Below are 22,209 nucleotides of genomic sequence, written 5' to 3'. Positions count from 1 at the left end.
CGTTGGTCGAGATACAATGACTGTTAGCAGAATATGGAATCGGTGGGTTCAGGAGAGTAATACGGAACGCCGTGCTGGATCCCAACGGCCTCGTATCACTAGCAGTCGAGATGACAGGCATCTTATCCGCATGGCTGTAACGTATCGTGCAGCCACGTCAAGATCCCTGAGTCATCAGATGGGGACGTTTGCAAGACAATAACCATCTGCTCAAACAGTTCGACGACGTTTGCAGCAGCATGGACTATCAGCTCGGAGGCCATGGCTGCGGTTACTCTTGACGCTGCATCACACACAGGAGCGCCTGCGATGGTGTACTCAACGACGAACCTGGGTGCACGAATGGCAAAACGCAATTTTTTCGGATGAATCCAGGTTCTGTTTATAGCAACAAGATGGTCGCATCCGTGTTTGGCGACATCGCGGTGAACGCACATTGGAAGCGTGTATTCGTCATCGCCACACTGGCGTATCACCCGGCGTGATGGTATGGGGTGCCATTGGTTACACGTCTCGGTCACCTCTTGTTCTCATTGACGGCACTTTGAACAGTGGACGTTACATTTTAGATGTGTTACGACCCGTGGCTCTACCCTTGATTGGATCCCTGCGAAACCCTACATTTCAGCAGGATAATGCACGACCGCATGTTACAGGTCCTGTACGGGCCTTTCTGGACACAGAAAGTTTTCGACTGCTGCCCTGGCCAGCACATTCTCCAGATCTCTCACCAATTGAAAACGTCTGGTCAATGGTGGCCGAGCAACTGGCTCGTCACAATACGCCAGTCACTACTCTTGATGAACTGTGGTACCGTGTTGAAGGTGCATGGGCAGTTGTACCTGTACACGCCATCCAAGCTCTGTTTGACTCAATGCCCAGGCGTATTAAGGCCGTTATTACGATCAGAGGTGGTTATTCTGGGTACTGCTTCCTCAGGATCTATGCACCCAAATTGCGTGAAAATGTAATCACATATCAGTTCTAGTATAATATATTTGTCCAATGAATACCCGTTCATCATCTGCATTTGTTCTTGGTGTAGCAATCTTAAAGGTCAGTAGTGTATATGCTATTCAAAGCTGTAAAAGTGTCACGTTGGGCTACGGCGAGACCTCCTCCATACCAGTGGCAATATTAGCCGCAGGTAGATGAGACCTGTTGCCTTGGCCTTGCTGTCTGAGTCGCTGAGTGTGCGCGGCTCTACGTGTTCGCAGATCCGCGTGATGGTGGCTGGCGTGGCCGGCGCCTCCCCCGTGCGCTGCCGGCGAGACACGCAGGTCGTGCCAGACGTCAGCCTGGTGGAGGCCATGACCCACGGCACCTACGACGCCGTCGTGATGCCCGGCGGCATCCCGGGCGCCAAGAACCTGGCTGCGGTGAGTCTCTGCACATCACACTGGGCACGTCTAGCCGACCTACACCAGTCTCTGCAGTAGAACTATCCTTCTCTTTTTCTATCAAGTAACAGTATCACTCTGCTTTTCTTCAACTTCGACTGTTAACATCTCTACTTTGTCGCAGATATTAATGGTAATGGCTGGTTCAAATGGCTGTGAGCACTATGGGACTTAACATCTATGGTCATCAGTCCCCTAGAACTTAGAACTACTTAAACCTAACTAACCTAAGGACATCACACAACACCCAGTCATCACGAGGCAGAGAAAATCCCTGACCCCGCCGGGAATCGAACCCGGGAACCCGGGCGTGGGAAGCGAGAACGCCACCGCACGACCACGAGCTGCGGACAATGGTAATGGAGCACTCTTTGCGTCATCCTTCACTAGGCGCCTTCGGTAATTCCGTGACAATAATCTGCACGAATAACTGTAGTACGCCACACTTTAGATACCACTAACGCCAACTTTGTACTATGTTCCAATCGTAGGAGATACACTGTATGAACAAACCCTAATACGCAGGTGAAAAGCGACGTCGGCCAATGAGGCTCACTCGTGTAATACTACAATTAGTTGTCCTGACAAGATCTTGCCTACACTCAACGATGTAATCTGTTTGACTTCAAATAATCGTATGTACTAATCCTAGGACGCCTAAGGGGGGGGGGGGGGGGTTCGTTGAACCCAAAATTTTTTTATGTCCCTTGCTTTTGCCCAAGTAACTTTCATACCACATATTCCCTTTGAGTTATTGTTTGTTGGGTATTTTATGAAACGTTAGTGTCAATATATTTTATAGAAAATTCCTGCTTTGAAAGAAAAAATAAATAAACTTATTATGGGTCCAACAACCCCCTCCCCCCCCTTAGGCTTCCATGCTATAGAAAATTTCCCTTAGTAGGATTTCGTATTTCTCATCTCTACAACAATGCAAGTTAGTTTCTTGTTGGTTGGTATTATTGATATTCACAACAATCGGTTTACTTTCAGAGGAAGTGATTGTTGATGTCAGTTAGCTATTATTTATCTTGTAAACTTGCAGTGAGTTAGTGCAGTTCCCAACACGTAGGCCTCCTGTAACTGTTGAGTCCTACACAGCAAAAATGAAACCAAGTAAAAACTTACTGATGTTGTCAACAATGTACCAAGATAAAGGCACTGTAGGAGGAGAGAAGAATAAAACCGAGATAAATGCATATTATAATTCCACTAAAGCTGGAATTGATACCATGATCAAATGGCGCGTATGTACACCTGCAAGAGGGGAACAAAGAGATGGTCTCTATCTGTATTTTACTCTCTCATCGACATTTGTGCTATCAATGCAACCACCATATTCATCCAGCAAAATCCAAGATGGAATGAAAAGAAACACAACAAACGGAAACTTTATCTTCTGCGAGCTGGGATGGAACTAGTGAAATTGCAGGTAGAAGAAAGAAGTGCCAATGCAAGAGCGTTATCTAACCAAATTTTTCAATCAGTGGAGACTATTCTACAAAAGAAAATCAAAGAAGTGACAACAGAAGCACGTCAGCCTCTTGCAGGAAGAGGTCGGTGCCACATTTGTGTAGGAAAAGCTAAAACAAAGAAGCAGAAGTACACCAATTATACGTCTTCGGACCAAACAGTATTGCGTTGTTGATCTGAGCGGGGGGGGATCATTGTTGGTTTCCATCGGTACGTGCATATGTTGTGAATCGACTTGCATGGCATGGACGGCACGAATGTCGTCCGTCGGGACGTGGGCTGTGTGCCGAGCACGACATTCATGCATTTCCTCTGCCTTTCTTTTAGTTGGCGCTGATAATACAGCCTCGGTTACGAGCGGTTGGACGCTGATTTCTTTCTCTTTCTCTTGCTTATTTAGAAATTCTCTTAAATGTCGAGCAGTTGCCTCGCGCCGGCGTTCTGCTTCTGTTTCAGGCGACGCAACAGGGACGACTGTCACAGGGCATTGTTGGTCGGATTTAGAACTTGCATCCGAAATTTCGTTTCCACGGCCGCGTCGATGTTTTCTTTTTGAAGATTTATTCGGTGAATGGCTCATCGATCTCCTGCTCGGGGATGGACTGGGGTCTTTACGTGAAACACGCTGTTCTGAGGGGACAGCAGCAGGGCTGCGCCCACTCTCTGAATTTTGCGTGTTGTTCGGAAAAATATCGGATGCAGTATCGTCACTGTTTGGCGGCTCGGGGTGAACGTCAGCCACAACCGTGATGTTGTTAGGAATAGAAAAGCAACTGGAATCACTCAACAGAGGAAAGTCCACTGGACCTGACGGGATACCAATTCGATTCTACACAGAGTACGCGAAAGAACTTGCCCCCCTTCTAACAGCCGTGTACCGCAAGTCTCTAGAGGAACAGAAGGTTCCAAATGATTGGAAAAGAGCACAGATAGTCCCAGTCTTCAAGAAGGGTCGTCGAGCAGATGCGCAAAACTATAGACCTATCTCTCTGACGTCGATCTGTTGTAGAATTTTAGAACATGTCTTTTGCTCGAGTATCATGTCGTTTTTGGAAACTCAGAATCTACTATGTAGGAATCAACATGGATTCCGGAAACAGCGATCGTGTGAAACCCAACTCGCTTTATTTGTTCATGAGACCCAGAAAATATTAGATACAGGCTCCCAGGTAGATGCCATTTTCCTTGACTTCCGGAAGGCGTTCGATACAGTTCCGCACTGTCGCCTGATAAACAAAGTAAGAGCCTACGGAATATCAGACCAGCTGTGTGGCTGGATTGAAGAGTTTTTAGCAAACAGAACACAGCATGTTGTTCTCAATGGAGAGACATCTACAGACGTTAAAGTAACCTCTGGCGTGCCACAGGGGAGTGTTATGGGACCATTGCTTTTCACAATATATATAAATGACCTAGTAGATAGTGTCGGAAGTTCCATGCGGCTTTTCGCGGATGATGCTGTAGTATACAGAGAAGTTGCAGCATTAGAAAATTGTAGCGAAATGCAGGAAGATCTGCAGCGGATAGGCACTTGGTGCAGGGAGTGGCAACTGATCCTTGACATAGACAAATGTAATGTATTGCGAATACATAGAAAGAAGGATCCTTTATTGTATGATTATATGATAGCGGAACAAACACTGGTAGCAGTTACTTCTGTAAAATATCTGGGAGTATGCGTGCGGAACGATTTGAAGTGGAATGATCATATAAAATTAATTGTTGGTAAGGCGGGTACCAGGTTGAGATTCATTGGGAGAGTCCTTAGAAAATGTAGTCCATCAACAAAGGAGGTGGCTTACAAAACACTCGTTCGACCTATACTTGAGGATTGCTCATCAGTGTGGGATCCGTACCAGATCGGGTTGACGGAGGAGATAGAGAAGATCCAAAGAAGAGCGGCGCGTTTCGTCACAGGGTTATTTGGTAACCGTGATAGCGTTACGGAGATGTTTAACAAACTCAAGTGGCAGACCCTGCAAGAGAGGCGCTCTGCATCGCGGTGTAGCTTGCTCGCCAGGTTTCGAGAGGGTGCGTTTCTGGATGAGGTATCGAATATATTGCTTCCCCCTACTTATACCTCCCGAGGAGAACACGAATGTAAAATTAGAGAGATTAGAGCGCGCACAGAGGCTTTCAGACAGTCGTTCTTCCCGCGAACCATACGCGACTGGAACAGGAAAGGGAGATAATGATAGTGGCACGTAAAGTGCCCTCCGCCACACACTGTTGGGTGGCTTGCGGAGTATAAATGTAGATGTAGATGTAGATGTAGATGTTTGTCGCATTATTGCCGAGAGAATTTTCTGGAATGACGGCTTTTTCATCAATTTCTGTTACGTGCATGACAATGTCCGTGTTCGCTGGGGTCGCAGACGATTCGCACGCAGCCTCTGTCACAGGGAGTGACGAGGGCCGAATCGGAGCAACACCCAACGCTACAGACGCATACGAATTTTTCTGCGTTTGTTCGCTATCCCCGCCGAGCGGGAGCTGCACAGGGCGACGTCTGTTCGGACAATTTTGTCGAAAGTGATCAGTTGCATTGCAGTACGAGCACGTCTGTGGCTGTCCATTGTACGATATAAAAGCCCTGTAGCCGCCTATGACTAGAAAGGACGGGATGTGCTGTTTCAGTTCAATAAGAACACTTCTTACTCCATTGTAGACTTGTAAGCGGAAACCACTACCACATTTTTCATTCGTCACTGAAAGCACATTCCCATACGGCATGAGACCACGAGCAATCACTTGCGTTGGTATTTCAAAAGGAAGATTGAAAATACGCACTTGACGAATACCGTAACCCGTGTGGCACACGGTCACGTCGCAAACGCTTCCATCACGATATTTAAACTTGCGTTTTCCACCGTTTTCATTTACGATTTTTTCGCACATTTCCGCATCATTGAATTTCATGAACAGGGTTCCGGTAATAAAGTCCCACTGGACTCCGTACGTTTCGGTATCGGTAAGACCGAGTTCGTCAATAATCCAGTTGTGTGCTTCGTATGCCGTAGGACGTACAGCTTCTTTGTCGAAAATAACGTTCAATGTGTTCGATCTGTTTACGTTTTCCATTTTCAAAACTGTTACTTAAGAACTACGCAAAAAACGCGCGAAAATGAGAAACTCGACAGCGGAGCGCAACGCGGCGATGCCAACAGAGCGGCCGCTAGTATTGTGGACAGTGTCATAAACATGTGTGTAATACACATTTAGAAAAAATTGTGAAGTGTCTCTCTTGTCTTGAAGTTGAGGACTCAGCGTAGTCTGTTGTATATGAACAAATCTGTATTTTGTATTGTAATATGTAAATTTTTTATTCACTCAATCCCATATTTATAACAATTAACATCATTTATAAACCGATGCCTTAGTTAAAATACATAAATCATTTTGAAAGTTGTAAGTTTTCGTCAGTAAACTTATTTAACACCTGTGGGCTGCCGAACTCCCCCCCCCCTCCCCCCTTAGGCATCCAAGTTAGAAAAGAAGGGTTGGGCATCCTAGGGATAACACAACGACGTCACGTAAGATTTTGTGTTTAACTTCTCACGCTATAAATTACACTGCCGCTCGCTACGACATCACTATCTTTGAAAGCATGGACACAATAACACTTTTCGTGGTGTAATGGGGTGAGTGATAGCTATCTGGATAACAATTACAACAACGCATCTGACTATCAGAGTTTACTAGGTTCGAAAGATAAAGTACCACGAAAAGTAGCATCACTCAGCAGAAAAATATTAAGTGCGAGAGTCTACGGGGAGTAGGAATGATGTATTTACTTTACCAATAACACCAACCTATGTTGGAGAATACGTTCACAATGCAATGACATAATTTTATACTATTTATGTCTCGTTGTCAATCAACGATAACCTCTGTAAGTACGGCCTTGCTACAACAACATCCTTGACTCAATTGAAGTTTTTTCATAATGAAATTATTCCGTCGATCTCAACCATTCAGAATTATATGGACTAACTTTTCATTTATAATTAATCACTTTTCCATAACAAGCAAACTTGCTTTCCCTGTCTAAAGATTAATTGTCTTTCTTTTCGTTACAAGTCATTCACTGAAAAATACTATTCCTTTTCTTTAATTTCTCTGAACTTAGCTTCTACCAATATTCCAGTCTTTTGCTTTAATGGCCTTTGGATTTACTTTATTGCGAAAATATATATTCCAGGTATTAGTCTGCTTTCAAATGCGACTTTGATTATTTTTTCTGGTAATAGTTTGGGGATAACAGACAACTCGGGTACTGACCTTTCCAGTTTAAAACTGTTTTTTTATTTCCTGAAATTAAATCAACTACTCGTACAAGTAATCGTTTTTTTACGAGTGCTGGTTCACTATTCAAAGCCCCACTACGCAAAAATGTAACAAAAATAAAAAAAAAAAAATAAAATAAAACAAAAAACCTAAGTGCGACCGCCACTTTTCAGCCATCTGAACTTCAAATAACCACACAAAACTCAATGACTTCAGGCGTTGACTTCCGCGGCCCGCTAGTATCTAAAATTCAAAACACAGCACTCGATGATCTCTTTCAGAAAGAATTAGCGTGTTCTCTTTTGAATGGTTCTTGATTTGTCGTTTACGGCCAAACGGAAAGGCTATCATATTCTCAATAAACTTCAGATTGTTTCTCAGTAAATAACTATTGCGTAGAACAACCGTTCTCTTTAATATAGATTACACCTTCAGTGCATCCAACGGAATTTACTATATTGCGACGCTCACGCCGAAGTCACATAATAAATCCTAACCCAATTATCGCTAAGTCACTACTCCTTAGAGCTTGCGTATGGCTATAGAACCACAAAAATACAATGCAACGCCACTATATCTTAGTGCGTGCTTTAATCCTCAACCACAAGACAACTAATTGACATCGCGTGAAGACGTCTCTTCACATACACCATCTAATGGAAAATCTCACACAAATATTGAAGAAAGGTTCGCCTACCATCGCGTGGCTATAAAGCAGCACGACGCACCATTAATCACAGCTAGGAGGAACTAATCTCACAGTTCAATGAATCGGAGCTTTTCTTATACTTGGTGAGTCTACACTCTACCAAAAATCTGAGAAATAGTCATTTCCTACATAACCCGATAATCTTCTCAAAATACCTCCTAAACGACGTAGAAGTGCCCTGAACACATTTGAGTTCTATCCCCACTGCAGACCAGTTCACGTATCGTACGTGTGAGCCGATCTCATTACAGTCACGATGATCTCTCTAGAGGCTCACTACTCGAACGATACTCGTATACTAATACTGAAATTCTCAAAGGACAAGCCAAGAACCATTTTCTGGGAACAAATATACCATGCTAATTCTTCCTTTAACAATAAGTGTTTCTTCTATGCAGTCGCCGGCAAACGTTCGTAGTGGCCAGTTGCATCGCAGCTATTAACTTTGCCTCACGCCGCGATTCAGCAATCGGCTAGGCGTAGCAAACTCGCTGACTTGACAGGACACAGCTTTTCTAGAGCCTCGTCGGCCAATGTGGCCGAGCGGTTCTAGGCGCTTCAGTCTGGAACCGCGCGACTGCTACGGTCGCAGATTTGAATCGTGCCTCGGGCATGGATGTGGGTGATGTCCTTAGGTTAAAGTAGTTCTAAGTTCTATGGGACTGATGACCTCAGATGTTAAGTCCCATAGTGCCCAGAGCCATTTGAACCATTTTCTAGAGCCTCAAGTGTCACATATCTAAAATATTTTAACACAAAAATTTAAGAAACTATATAAACAACTTTAACTCTTCAGTCCTCTAACACTTAAAAATCGATGATAAGTTGAAGCGATACAAACAAGTGATGCGCTTTCTTCGGGCTGAAGATGGTTTGGAGCGTTACATAAATTTCTTTCATGAATTCACTATACGCAAATATGAGTGAACATCCATAAACTTTGCACTGACACATAGGATTCACAACAATGGAAACTTTCCTTCCAGCCTCCAGAACTACAGATGCTTTGATTACATATGCGACTTACTACCAGGAGTCAATCAAGAAGGGGGGGAGGGGCAGGGAACTAACGCTTCTGACAGCGCAGTGATCTCGTCCCAGAGTCCAGTCACAACCTTTCCATTAAGCCACAAATATTAATCATTGTTATAGCTTGCCCCTTCCTACATACTACTCCTACCTTTTCCTCTCAAACAATTCCTATTCAATTGGCCTTGCCGTCCATTCAGATTTCATTAACCTATTAATTTTCACAAAAGTATTTACGATTATGTGGAACATCCCTATCTTCTCCTTGTTTTGGTTAATCTCCCCTTTCCTCTGTCTGCACAGATTCTGTGCACTGATGATCTTTTACCCCCAGCTGACCCTGAAACTTGGTATTCAAGGGAAGGCAGGATTCGGTTACGATTGTGGACGGGGTCGCAATCAGTTACTATTGGTTGCATTTACAATTACACACAATTTGTTTTAAACCAGTAATTCCAGTCTCAACAATAAATAAAAATACCACACGTTATTAATTAAGGAATAAACAACAGTATAAATAATAGCGTTTTCTGTGAGTTACAATTTAGCAAATCACCATTAAATACAGATACATCAGATAATGTTTTAAAAGCAAGCTACTGTAATCTGGGCAGGAATGGAAATAAATTAAGAATTGTTTAAGAACTCGCTGAAATTTACAACTTACAGGTATTGAAATATTAAAGGCAAGTTGTAGCCTCCCCCTCACTTACCGACCTTAATGACAGTGAAAAATGAAACCGCGTGTACCTAATGGGAGTTTTGGAAAAGCAATCGTCACCGAAGTTAACCTGTCGGTAAAGAGGGAGGAAAGGGTTACATCTAAATGAAAGGAACTGTGCTAATGAAACTGGTGGAAATTAATTTTGAAAAGGGGTAAAGTTAATAAAGAAAGTAAATGTGCAGCCGTTACGTTAACAATTAACTAGCGGTAATTAGGTATTTGAGATTTGGGGGAAATCACGGTCGCCAGTCCTAAGGACAATTACTATAGTAACTGAAAAAGAAAGGTTATTACACATATAATTAGCACTAGAAGCGTGGCAACTGAAGGTTGACACGTGTAGTGTGAAAACTGAAAGTTTGTCAGAAGTAATAAATTTCGCTACACCCTGACTTAATTTAGCAAAAGAATTAATAAAACCGGAAAATCGAAAGTTAATTTAGTGACTGAAGTTAATAGTGAGCTTTCTTTCTGAAGCACATCGAAATTCAGTAAAATACGGTTAGTCTTGGACTACCTCAACAATCATTTCAAAAGCTACTTGAATCTACGCAATTTAGAAAGAAGAGATTTAACTTTGAGCCTGAATTAAATGATTCTGAACAATTAACAATAGTAAAATTTAGTACATACCAAGCTGAGCTGCAGTCACAGGTAAGCTAAAATATGGTAACAAAACTCGCACTCTTAATTTGTGCTTGTGTAATCTGAATATTGTAGCCAGCTAACTGAACTTTGAAATTAAAGCAGTGAAATAGAATTAGTTATATTACTTTAGTGCTGGCGTTTAAATTTCAACGACACTCGGGTTCATTTCGGAAAAGGAAGGGACCCTGCTTGGTAATGCAATTGGGACAATGAGCAACAAAGGTTCATGCTAAGTTGCTGTAACTATAGTTACGAAAATAGTACAGTATGAAAAGCTGAGGTCTGCCATACAGTTCTAAAACTTTACTTGCTTCCAGTCTTCCTTGTTGGTTGATTGAAGGTTTGAAGCCGTCGATCGAGGAGGTGGCGACAGTCACTCATTGTCGGCCGTCGCTGTTGCAGAAGCTGGATGTTGGCGCGCCTTCTTCTCGACACGGTCACCAGACGAAACGGGCTCTTGATGTGCGCTAGTTAATGTTTCCCGTCCGCGACACCATGTCAGAAACTATCATCGCAAGTCGAGCGCAATTACATGCTGCCAAACCCCGAAAGCGCGGCAACTCGCGGGAGCGTCACACAACACACCTGCTCCACTCACTACTCCAGCCACACTCCCTCTCTCAGCCCGCGCTCCACGCGGCAGAGTTAACACTACCAAAGATCCTACACACTTTGATTCTTCACACGACCTATCGACGTAATCGTTCGATAGCAGTTTTCCCTAGGCAAGACCCAGCGTAAAAATACAAATAATATTTACGAAACAAACCAATTATACATCGACATAAATGCATAAATATACAAATAGTAAAACAATTACAATATACAAAGAGACAGAAATGTCATATCTTGAGGTAACAAAGCAAGGAAAAAAATAGTACAATAGATGGAAATAGGAGGATATGCATTTCCGGCGTTACACGTGCCCCACATTTTCTGAGGATGTTCGTGCAACGTAAACAGACTCAGAAAATGTCCCAAAAAAAGAAACAGCGGAAATGCATATGCTCAAAACATAACAAAATTTAGCATTCGTCTAATTAATCGTAAACCAATTTTGAGACGATAATAATTGAGTGGAGACACTCCTAATCTTATTCCACTCTGTCATCTTGCACAAAATAAAACAGGTTGACAACATATCAAAATTCTTAGAAATCATAGAAAATGGTTTAGCTATTCCAAAATCATTAAAATTCGTAACACTGTAAGAAATGGAATACTATTTGCAAAATTAATCAGAGTACATGGTCATAAAAAACAGGTATATCAAAATACGCAAACTAATAATTAATTACATAGAATACACATTTTTATGTAACCTTTTCATAATTAATATTCTCGTCATGTCCAATTAACGCTAAACAAGAAAATAATATACAGGAGATAAAATAAAACATAAATATTGACAGTAGAATTCTTTCAGCTGTCCAGGAAGAAAAACAGTTCCGCCTTCCGCACCCGCAAGTACAAAGAATGCCGACAGCGGCAGGAGAGCCGACAGCGGCACAGAGCCGACAGCGGCTTCTCCCCGCAAGTATTGTTGCGCCCGCCTGTGCGGCACGCTTGATCTCACCTGCCTGTGTGACGGCATTTCCAGAACGTCTGTTTCACTGAATTCTTTCGGTAAAACTCACTCCCGAGTAATCTCAAGGAGTCCCTTAATACTATCACAGTGGATAACTCAACACTGTCCATCATCACACGCATGTACTAGCCTGAAACTTAAAACAGCGTCTAAGTACATCGGCAATGAATAATAAAAACACACATTCATGAAATATTACAGAAAGTTACAAAATCATATTTACATTGCTTAATCTACTGTGACTCAGCTGAAAACTTAAACTAGCAGCTTGGATTTTTCAGATGATTACTAATCAGTTACTCTTAAATCATTTAGTCAAAATTAATTACTTATTAATTACAACTTCTTTAATGACCTCTAGGTCAGGCAAAAGCATCGTAACATGGCACATCCTTAAATCTTACACTCTATATTTACATACTGTACAAATTACCCATTGTGTGGTATTAATCGATCCTAGGTTGGTACAATTTCAAGTCTACAATATTCCGTATACCTAATCGTTTTCCAGAGCTTGGATACTCTAAGCAATAAGCATTTGTGTGAGGTATACCAATGACTTTATATGGTCCATTATAAACAAACTTACATTTAGAGATTTCATTGTCTATCTCGCTCGATTTCTCATGAGCTTTTACAAGTACTAAGTCTCCGATTGCAAACTTAGCAAAACGCGCTTTAGCGTCATGACGACGTATGCGAGCATCGGCTTTTAGCTTCATTACTTCTCGCAAACGATCTTTTTTCACACCAATACTAAAGTCAATCCATGGAGGGAATTTGATTATCTCTTCCAATTCACTTTCTACACTTTTGTCAATGCCGAAATTCCTCACGTTACGGCAGTTCAAATTCATTCCTACGTCAATGTCATCCGGCCAGTTAACAATGTGTATAGGCTGGTATTGCTTATGCACACCGTCTCCTGCCTCGTCAAAACTAACTACTATTGTTTTATCTTGTGACGTACATGTCAAAGTTTTGCTTTCGCAATTAATCACTGCACGGTACTTTAATAACCAATCTAACCCGATAATTACTTCCGTAGTCAAGTCTGGCACGACGACAAACTCTTGTTCAAATCGTGCCCCACATATCTCGAAGTTGACAAAAATCTGTTTTGTTACCGGTTTACTGGCCTTCCCAGTAGCACCGATAATTTTCATTCCTGTTACTGGCATAACTACGATGCCAGGTCTGTCTTTCAGTAACTCAAATATTTTCCCAGATACAGCGCTCAGTTCTGAACCGGTGTCAATCAACACGTTTAGTTGTAGGTCGTACATATTAACAGCCACTGCTATCTGTCTACACTTGTCCTCGACTGTTTCTTTATTTTCCCACAGTAAATCCTCGTCTATATCCAGGCCATTCCAGAAAAAACCATCCGGCTTTGATCCTAAATCCGGCTTATCTGGCGGCTTTTTCAGCCTCTGTTCAAATACAGTTTTAATTTCAACACGTTTGTCCTGAGGCGTAGTCTGTAGCTTCGCCTCCAATACCGAAACCTTTTCCTGTAACTCGTCAACTAGTGAGTGTTGCTTTGCTATCAATTCATTAATCGTCACCTTCGTTGATTCCACTTTGGTCAGATTAATCTCATCCGCCAATCTACCTGGAGAAATGTGCCCAGTAGTATCTGCAATTACTTCCTCTGGATCTGCGCAACCCACACTGCTACCGTCTGACCGTATAACGTCAGCTCTAACCTCATACACGTTGTAATCTATGTGCTTTTCTACCAATCGTGTCCGGCTATCACTAAAATTTTCGCAATCTTTCTCCTTAATACTTTCGCAATGTTTAAACTGGAGGTTTGCGTCGGATGGGTCGGCTACTTCTACCACTATAACTTTCGGTAAAGTCTGCCGGTTAGGGCCAGAACTTTCCGTTACTACCTCAACACCTAACTCCTGCGGGACGAAACACGCCGAATCTTGCTCGTGCTCCCCATTAACATCAACTATTTCTAGTAAAGTCTGCCGGTTAGGGCCAGAACTTTCTATCACTTCACAAACACTATCTTCCAGCGGGACGCGACGCGGCAAATCCTGCCCGCGCTCCCCGTAAACGCTTCCCCCATACAGACCCCTATAATCTCTTAGTTCGTCGTATAAGCGACCGAACTGCCTTAACCAGACCTCATCCCTCTCTGCATCCCCTCGCTCGATGACGGACGTGTTATCCGACATCTGATCTTCTCTCAACACTTGCGAATCATTCTTAAACTCAATCTCCAGTTCCGCTGTGGGTATTACAGCTGCCACTTTATTATCGATTTCCGGAACACTACTTAAATTGTTCTCACTGACAGTGAATGTACTACCTACTGCCGTGTATACAGCTGATCTACTACTTGTGGGCGCACTCCTTTCTCCTAACACTGGCACACTCTCCCGCCGTTGATTATTCCATACGGAATTTTCATAACGGCGACACCTGGGTTTTCTCTTGTTATTGGGCCGCCAAAATTTCTCCACGCCCGCTCGGCCCCTCACCGGCGCGGCTAATGGTTTCCCTGTCTCGTCCCAGCAGATACGCTCCCCGGATGCTGCTGAGGCGGCTGATCACAGCCTCTGGCGTTATTACTATTCTGTGAAGCCCGTATCACGTTAGTATGATACTGGTTTCTGTCATTCCTGTTATTATTTGCATTGTACCGATTGTTATTACGGTCCGAACCATTATTGTTATTGCTGCGGTATGCATTATTCCCATGGTTATCGTTGTTATGGTTGGGGTGGTACCCGTTGTTGTTACCACGGCCTCTACCACTGTCGCGATTATTGCGCCAATTGTCCTCGTCCTCAACTCTTTCCAGGAAATCATTGATTGTCCTGTAATTGCTTCCTACGTAGCGTTTTGTATCATCTGGAAGCTTCTTGTAGAGTTCCCAGACTATTTCGGATTCCGTGCGGCGATCACGCAAATATTCCAACTTGCGGATCCAGCCCTCACAAAACTCCCTCATCGAACCACGCGAATTCGCATCGAAAGGCCTCGATACGACAAATTCGCGCCAGACGCTTTGCTGTTTTTGCTCTGACCAGTATTCAGCCAGAAACAAATTTTTAAACTCGTCAAAAGTCAGGTTGGTAATGTTGAGGTTTAAGCCCCAACGCTTGGCATCACCAGCCAGCACATCAATAGCCGCATTAATTTTTCTCTCATTAGTCCATGATCTGGGTAAAACTCTTTCACAATTTTTAATGAAATCCGTCGCGTGTATACCGCCTTTTTTCAAGGGGTCGAACCGCTCCTCTTTCGTCAACAATTCCGAACTATGTGCACAGATTGGCACATAGCTCTGTTTTTCGTCAAGTTTCTTTTCTAATTCCGACACTCTCGTAATTACTTGGCAAGTGGTTGTCGCAAGCGTTTCCACTTCCCTCTTTTTCTCTTCGCAGGTATTAGCCTGCTCCCTCACTTTAGTGTCTACTTCGGACACTAAAGCCTTTAAAGTTTCCACCTTCTGTTGATCCTCTTTTTTCACTAATTGAATTTGTTCCGTCACCTTATTCTCGATGATCGGAGCAACTGCTTCTCCTACACTTTTCTCGATTCTGCTAATTTCGGAATCAAAACGAGTATTTATGCTCAAAATTTCCGCCTGAACGCCTATCATTTCCTGTTTAAGATTACCGATTTCGGTATTAATTACAACAATATCTTCTTTGATTTTATCAACTTTTGTATTAACAACTCCAACATTGTTGTTAACAGCGTTAATAGCTTTGTTCTGATTGTCTAGCTTCCGTTCAATTTTTTCAGACTGAGCTTCTTGCTTGGCAGCCTGAGCTTCTTGCTTGGCAGCCTGAGCCTCTTGCTTGACAGCCTGAGCTTCTTGCTTGGCAGCCTGAGCTTCTTGCTTGGCAGCCTGATCTTCTTGCTTGGCAGACAGAGCTTTAATTTCTGCCGATTGACTCTTGATTTCGTTAATCAAAACATTCAATAAATCAGTTAAATTCCCGGAAACTACCAGTTTTACTTCCGTAGCGGCTTCCTCTTTAATTGTCCCCCCGTATTCGTCATCAAGGGATTCACATCTGATTTTCACTTCCGATTCCGAAACATTTTCTAAAGTGTGGAATTCCATTTCTGCTCTTTGTTGCGTTTCGGCGGTCGCGTCTTTCATGCTAGCCGCCTGCCCCTGAACAATGGGTACCGCGGTGCGCGTTTCCCACTGTTCGACCGATTGTTCCGTATCCAAGTCTACCAAATTTTGGCAATTGTTGCCTTCACTCATTTTAATAATTTTCAATATTAATGCCAAACCTCAAATATAATTAGGATTACTCCCACTACTTATTCTCGCTGACGTAACGGCCTGTACGTAACCAGTACTTTGTTACGAGATTTGCACAATGCAAAATTCGTGTCCAGAACAACCTCAAATCCGAAGATTGTCCTGTCACAAGATCGCCACGTGTAACCTCCCCCTCACTTACCGACCTTAATGACAGTGAAAAATGAAACCGCGTGTACCTAATGGGAGTTTTGGAAAAGCAATCGTCACCGAAGTTAACCTGTCGGTAAAGAGGGAGGAAAGGGTTACATCTAAATGAAAGGAACTGTGCTAATGAAACTGGTGGAAATTAATTTTGAAAAGGGGTAAAGTTAATAAAGAAAGTAAATGTGCAGCCGTTACGTTAACAATTAACTAGCGGTAATTAGGTATTTGAGATTTGGGGGAAATCACGGTCGCCAGTCCTAAGGACAATTACTATAGTAACTGAAAAAGAAAGGTTATTACACATATAATTAGCACTAGAAGCGTGGCAACTGAAGGTTGACACGTGTAGTGTGAAAACTGAAAGTTTGTCAGAAGTAATAAATTTCGCTACACCCTGACTTAATTTAGCAAAAGAATTAATAAAACCGGAAAATCGAAAGTTAATTTAGTGACTGAAGTTAATAGTGAGCTTTCTTTCTGAAGCACATCGAAATTCAGTAAAATACGGTTAGTCTTGGACTACCTCAACAATCATTTCAAAAGCTACTTGAATCTACGCAATTTAGAAAGAAGAGATTTAACTTTGAGCCTGAATTAAATGATTCTGAACAATTAACAATAGTAAAATTTAGTACATACCAAGCTGAGCTGCAGTCACAGGTAAGCTAAAATATGGTAACAAAACTCGCACTCTTAATTTGTGCTTGTGTAATCTGAATATTGTAGCCAGCTAACTGAACTTTGAAATTAAAGCAGTGAAATAGAATTAGTTATATTACTTTAGTGCTGGCGTTTAAATTTCAACGACACTCGGGTTCATTTCGGAAAAGGAAGGGACCCTGCTTGGTAATGCAATTGGGACAATGAGCAACAAAGGTTCATGCTAAGTTGCTGTAACTATAGTTACGAAAATAGTACAGTATGAAAAGCTGAGGTCTGCCATACAGTTCTAAAACTTTACTTGCTTCCAGTCTTCCTTGTTGGTTGATTGAAGGTTTGAAGCCGTCGATCGAGGAGGTGGCGACAGTCACTCATTGTCGGCCGTCGCTGTTGCAGAAGCTGGATGTTGGCGCGCCTTCTTCTCGACACGGTCACCAGACGAAACGGGCTCTTGATGTGCGCTAGTTAATGTTTCCCGTCCGCGACACCATGTCAGAAACTATCATCGCAAGTCGAGCGCAATTACATGCTGCCAAACCCCGAAAGCGCGGCAACTCACGGGAGCGTCACACAACACACCTGCTCCACTCACTACTCCAGCCACACTCCCTCTCTCAGCCCGCGCTCCACGCGGCAGAGTTAACACTACCAAAGATCCTACACACTTTGATTCTTCACACGACCTATCGACGTAATCGTTCGATAGCAGTTTTCCCTAGGCAAGACCCAGCGTAAAAATACAAATAATATTTACGAAACAAACCAATTATACATCGAAATAAATGCATAAATATACAAATAGTAAAACAATTACAATATACAAAGAGACAGAAATGTCATATCTTGAGGTAACAAAGCAAGGAAAAAAAAATAGTACAATAGATGGAAATAGGAGGATATGCATTTCCGGCGTTACAAAGTCGCCACAAACACAGCAGAAGGCATCAGACGGCAGGAATGGCAGTAAATAAGGTTTTAAGGCTTACTGCTGAAATACAAATACCAAATTAGAATTTTAAGGCAAATGACCAGAATCACGGCTGAAGTCCTTACACGCCAGGAACGGCAATAATATAAAAAATTTAGAAACCTGCTCTAAAACAGCAAATACAATAGCAAAGGTTAATTAAAAAAAAGCAACTGATCACCAAACGGGTAAAATAAGATGTTGGTAAACCTTGTAACACACCCCTTAACATCCACTGAACACTAGATTTATTCGAGAAGGCGACCAGAACTATTAACTATACATATATAACCTTCAATGTAGGCATTACAAGGTATTGTAATAAATAATACAGTAATAAAACACAAGGACCAGTACATAAGTTCCTTAAAGGGTACTGAGACAGATTATACCCGCAGTAGCCGTGGACTGAAGGAGCGTTACACTGAACTACTGGCCATCAGACCTGTCTTACAAAAACCAAGGGGCCACAGGCTGTGCTTTAGAAATCGACCTCTGAGAAGGTCCGCCAACTTTCGCGAGCGATGAGATAGGCAGCCAAGAGTTGCATTCACTTCACAAGATGGTAACTCAGGTTAGTGGCAGTCTAACGAATGACTAATGATAATATGCTGAAGCTACCTGACGTCCTATAAACGAAATGCAACGACGGAACAATACGCCAAAGCTGGAACTGGCGGTCTGCACTACATCCCCAGAATACTGTGCTTAGAGCGCCTGGAACGAGAAAGGAATCACTACCACCAGAGTAGAAAAATCACCAACCGGCCTACAATGAAGAAAGCTGTCAAAACTACACGCCTTACCGGACAGCAGCGGCAAGGCGAGATAACGTACACTGCCGTTACATATACTAACCCCCAGGGCAGGTAACTGGGGCGTTAGCGGCCACGAGGCAGGAAAACTTAAAAAATTGTAACAAGTTGAACGCAGTAAACAGTAATAAGAAGTCGAGGAAAGCTAATCAGATCCTCCTTCCCCAAGCACTCCACTGGCTGCTCTTCGCCTCGGTGACACTACGTGCAGCAACACGAGCCCAAGTCACTGGGGAATCGCGAGACATCACAATGGTGCTTCTATACTTGGATTCAAATGCACTCATCTTAAAGCTTGCTGGATCCGGTTTACGACGAGGTCGTGCACCATCGTGATCACTGCCCTTCCATACGGCAATCCATGCGTGCCGCCAGCGGTCCCGGCGTGTTTTGGCACTGCGCGGACCTGGCTCCTCCTGAGTTCCCAATCGAACTCGCACACTTATACCTCCCGGAAAAACAACGACGTCGCTCCAAAGATAGGGTAACAGTTACTACATACCGATAACCGCCGCTGCTGCCACTAGCGGAGAGGATACCCTTGCGAAACCGAGTGGCGCCAGTCAACATGAGAAGAAGACAAACAACCTCAACCATGCCAACTAAACGATACCGTCTGGCCTCCAAGAGAGGGCGGAAACCTACAAACAGCACCAACGCGAGCTGCAGCACGGCTCAGATGCATTTTCATAACCAGGATGGATCGATCTCATTTTCCTGCTCAACATTAGTAGGCTGAACAATTTTTTGTTCACTGTATTTTGTCCTTCATTCCCTCCACCAGCACCAAAACAACCCTGTACTTGATTATCCTCGATCCCCTTCCTCTTCAACATCCGCTTCCAGTTCTTCCCCATTGTCACTTGGTTCACTATCCTCACTACTACCCCCCACTTTCTCTTAAATATCTTCACTATCATGCACTACACATCTTTTAGAACTCCCGTTTGCTACATCTCCTTTTCCTTCGGAATATTTCTTAAGACTATCCGTTAACCCAGTTGTTGTCAAACTGTAGCCCAAATTAAGTATTCAGGAGGCCTGTGGTCCTCAGCTACATTTTATATGTTTATATTAACTAAAATACACATCCAAAAAATATCATCTAACGTCAGGACCTTCTTAAAAGGGTGTTTTACTGCTCAGTAACGAACAAAAATACGTACAGAGACAATGATATTTTAAGATGTGTTTAATTGTAACTGACGATGGTGAATTCTGCAGCGAGCTGAGTAAAGATGGCTGCTTAACTCAGGTGCAGAGGGCTAAATAGCACTGTGAGAGGAATGTTTTCTCTTTCGTCTTCCAGTGCTGACAAATCATGGGCATGCTTGACGCGTACCAATCAGCTCCTATGTTATAAATTTTGGCATGGAAGTAATGAGCGTTACAGAGACAGTTATTTCAAATGTGGTAGTCTACATATTTGTTGCAATGAATATGAAATTAAATTAAAGTTTTTATAATGCAATGCAATGAGTGAAGAAAATGACATTCAAAACATTTAGTAAACATGTGTAATCATCTCTCAAATTGCGTAACGCATTTAAATGCAAGTATAGTTACTGTTACACTCCTGGAAATGGAAAAAAGAACACATTGACACCGGTGTGTCAGACCCACCATACGTGCTCCAGACACTGCGAGAGGGCTGTACAAGCAATGATCACACGCACGGCACAGCGGACACACCAGGAACCGCGGTGTTGGCCGTCGAATGGCGCTAGCTGCGCAGCATTTGTGCACCGCCGCCGTCAGTGTCAGCCAGTTTGCCGTGGCATACGGAGCTCCATCGCAGTCTTTAACACTGGTAGCATGCCGCGACAGCGTGGATGTGAACCGTATGTGCAGTTGACGGACTTTGCGCGAGGGCGTATAGTGGGCATGCGGGAGGCCGGGTGGACGTACCGCCGAATTGCTCAACACGTGGGGCGTGAGGTCTCCACAGTACATCGATGTTGTCGCCAGTGGTCGGCGGAAGGTGCACGTGCCCGTCGACCTGGGACCGGACCGCAGCGACGCACGGATGCACGCCAAGACCGTAGGATCCTACGCAGTGCCGTAGGGGACCGCACCGCCACTTCCCAGCAAATTAGGGACACTGTTGCTCCTGGGGTATCGGCGAGGACCATTCGCAACCGTCTCCATGAAGCTGGGCTACGATCCCGCACACCGTTAGGCCGTCTTCCGCTCACGCCCCAACATCGTGCAGCCCGCCTCCAGTGGTGTCGCGACAGGCGTGAATGGAGGGACGAATGGAGACGTGTCGTCTTCAGCGATGAGAGTCGCTTCTGCCTTGGTGCCAATGATGGTCGTATGCGTGTTTGGCGCCGTGCAGGTGAGCGCCACAATCAGGACTGCATACGACCGAGGCACACAGGGCCAACACCCGGCATCATGGTGTGGGGAGCGATCTCCTACACTGGCCGTACACCACTGGTGATCGTCGAGGGGACACTGAATAGTGCACGGTACATCCAAACCGTCATCGAACCCATCGTTCTACCATTTCTAGACTGGCAAGGGAACTTGCTGTTCCAACAGGACAATGCACGTCCGCATGTATCCCGTGCCACCCAACGTGCTCTAGAAGGTGTAAGTCAACTACCCTGGCCAGCAAGATCTCCGGATCTGTCCCCCATTGAGCATGTTTGGGACTGGATGAAGCGTCGTCTCACGCGGTCTGCACGTCCAGCACGAACGCTGGTCCAACTGAGGCGCCAGGTGGAAATGGCATGGCAAGCCGTTCCACAGGACTACATCCAGCATCTCTACGATCGTCTCCATGGGAGAATAGCAGCGTGCATTGCTGCGAAAGGTGGATATACACTGTACTAGTGCCGACATTGTGCATGCTCTGTTGCCTGTGTCTATGTGCCTGTGGTTCTGTCAGTGTGATCATGTGATGTATCTGACCCCAGGAATGTGTCAATAAAGTTTCCCCTTCCTGGGACAATGAATTCACGGTGTTCTTATTTCAATTTCCAGGAGTGTATTAATCAATTAATCATCTGCTCACACAGAAAATACAACAAATCTCCATAGGGCAATTAGTGCCGCAATTTTGGGTCGCTGAGGGTGGAAGCAGTCTGAAACGTAACAGTCGACATGAAGTGTTCCGAATGGTGCTGACTTTTAAAAATCGATACTTGGGTGCTGGCGGCCAATGTATAACGCCCTTATTATTTCTAATCTATCGGAGGTTCATAGCATATTAATTTATGTAGGTTACCATTAATAATAAGATCGCCACATGTGGCCCGAGGTGCCATTCCACAACGTCAGTGTTGGCTCATGGGCAAAAAACGTTGACGACCACTGACTTAACCCGTTCATTTTTTCCACACACTTGTTATACATCGTCTCATACGTCTCTACAATGATGCTAAAAACATTAACACCACAGTCAATCTTAATTTAATCTAAGCAAGTCATTACACGCTTATCCTAACTTTT

The 22,209-nt window shown here is 43.6% G+C and overlaps 1 protein-coding gene across 1 annotated transcript in view; it reads left to right on the top strand.

The window, feature by feature from the left end:
* The window catches only part of LOC126162224 (Parkinson disease protein 7 homolog), a 54,832-nt gene that overhangs the window by 16,853 nt on the left and 15,770 nt on the right, over nucleotides 1-22,209 (top strand). The window contains exon 3 of the mRNA XM_049918585.1: nucleotides 1,218-1,379. Within this exon, the coding sequence (XP_049774542.1) occupies nucleotides 1,218-1,379 (162 nt within the window). The remainder of the gene's footprint in view (nucleotides 1-1,217; nucleotides 1,380-22,209) is intronic.

The sequence above is a fragment of the Schistocerca cancellata genome, chromosome 1, assembly GCF_023864275.1.
Source record: "Schistocerca cancellata isolate TAMUIC-IGC-003103 chromosome 1, iqSchCanc2.1, whole genome shotgun sequence".
NCBI classification, from domain to species: domain Eukaryota; kingdom Metazoa; phylum Arthropoda; class Insecta; order Orthoptera; family Acrididae; genus Schistocerca; species Schistocerca cancellata.
The sequence above is the reverse complement of the archived record's forward strand: the minus strand, read 5'-3'. Positions and strand labels throughout refer to the sequence as shown.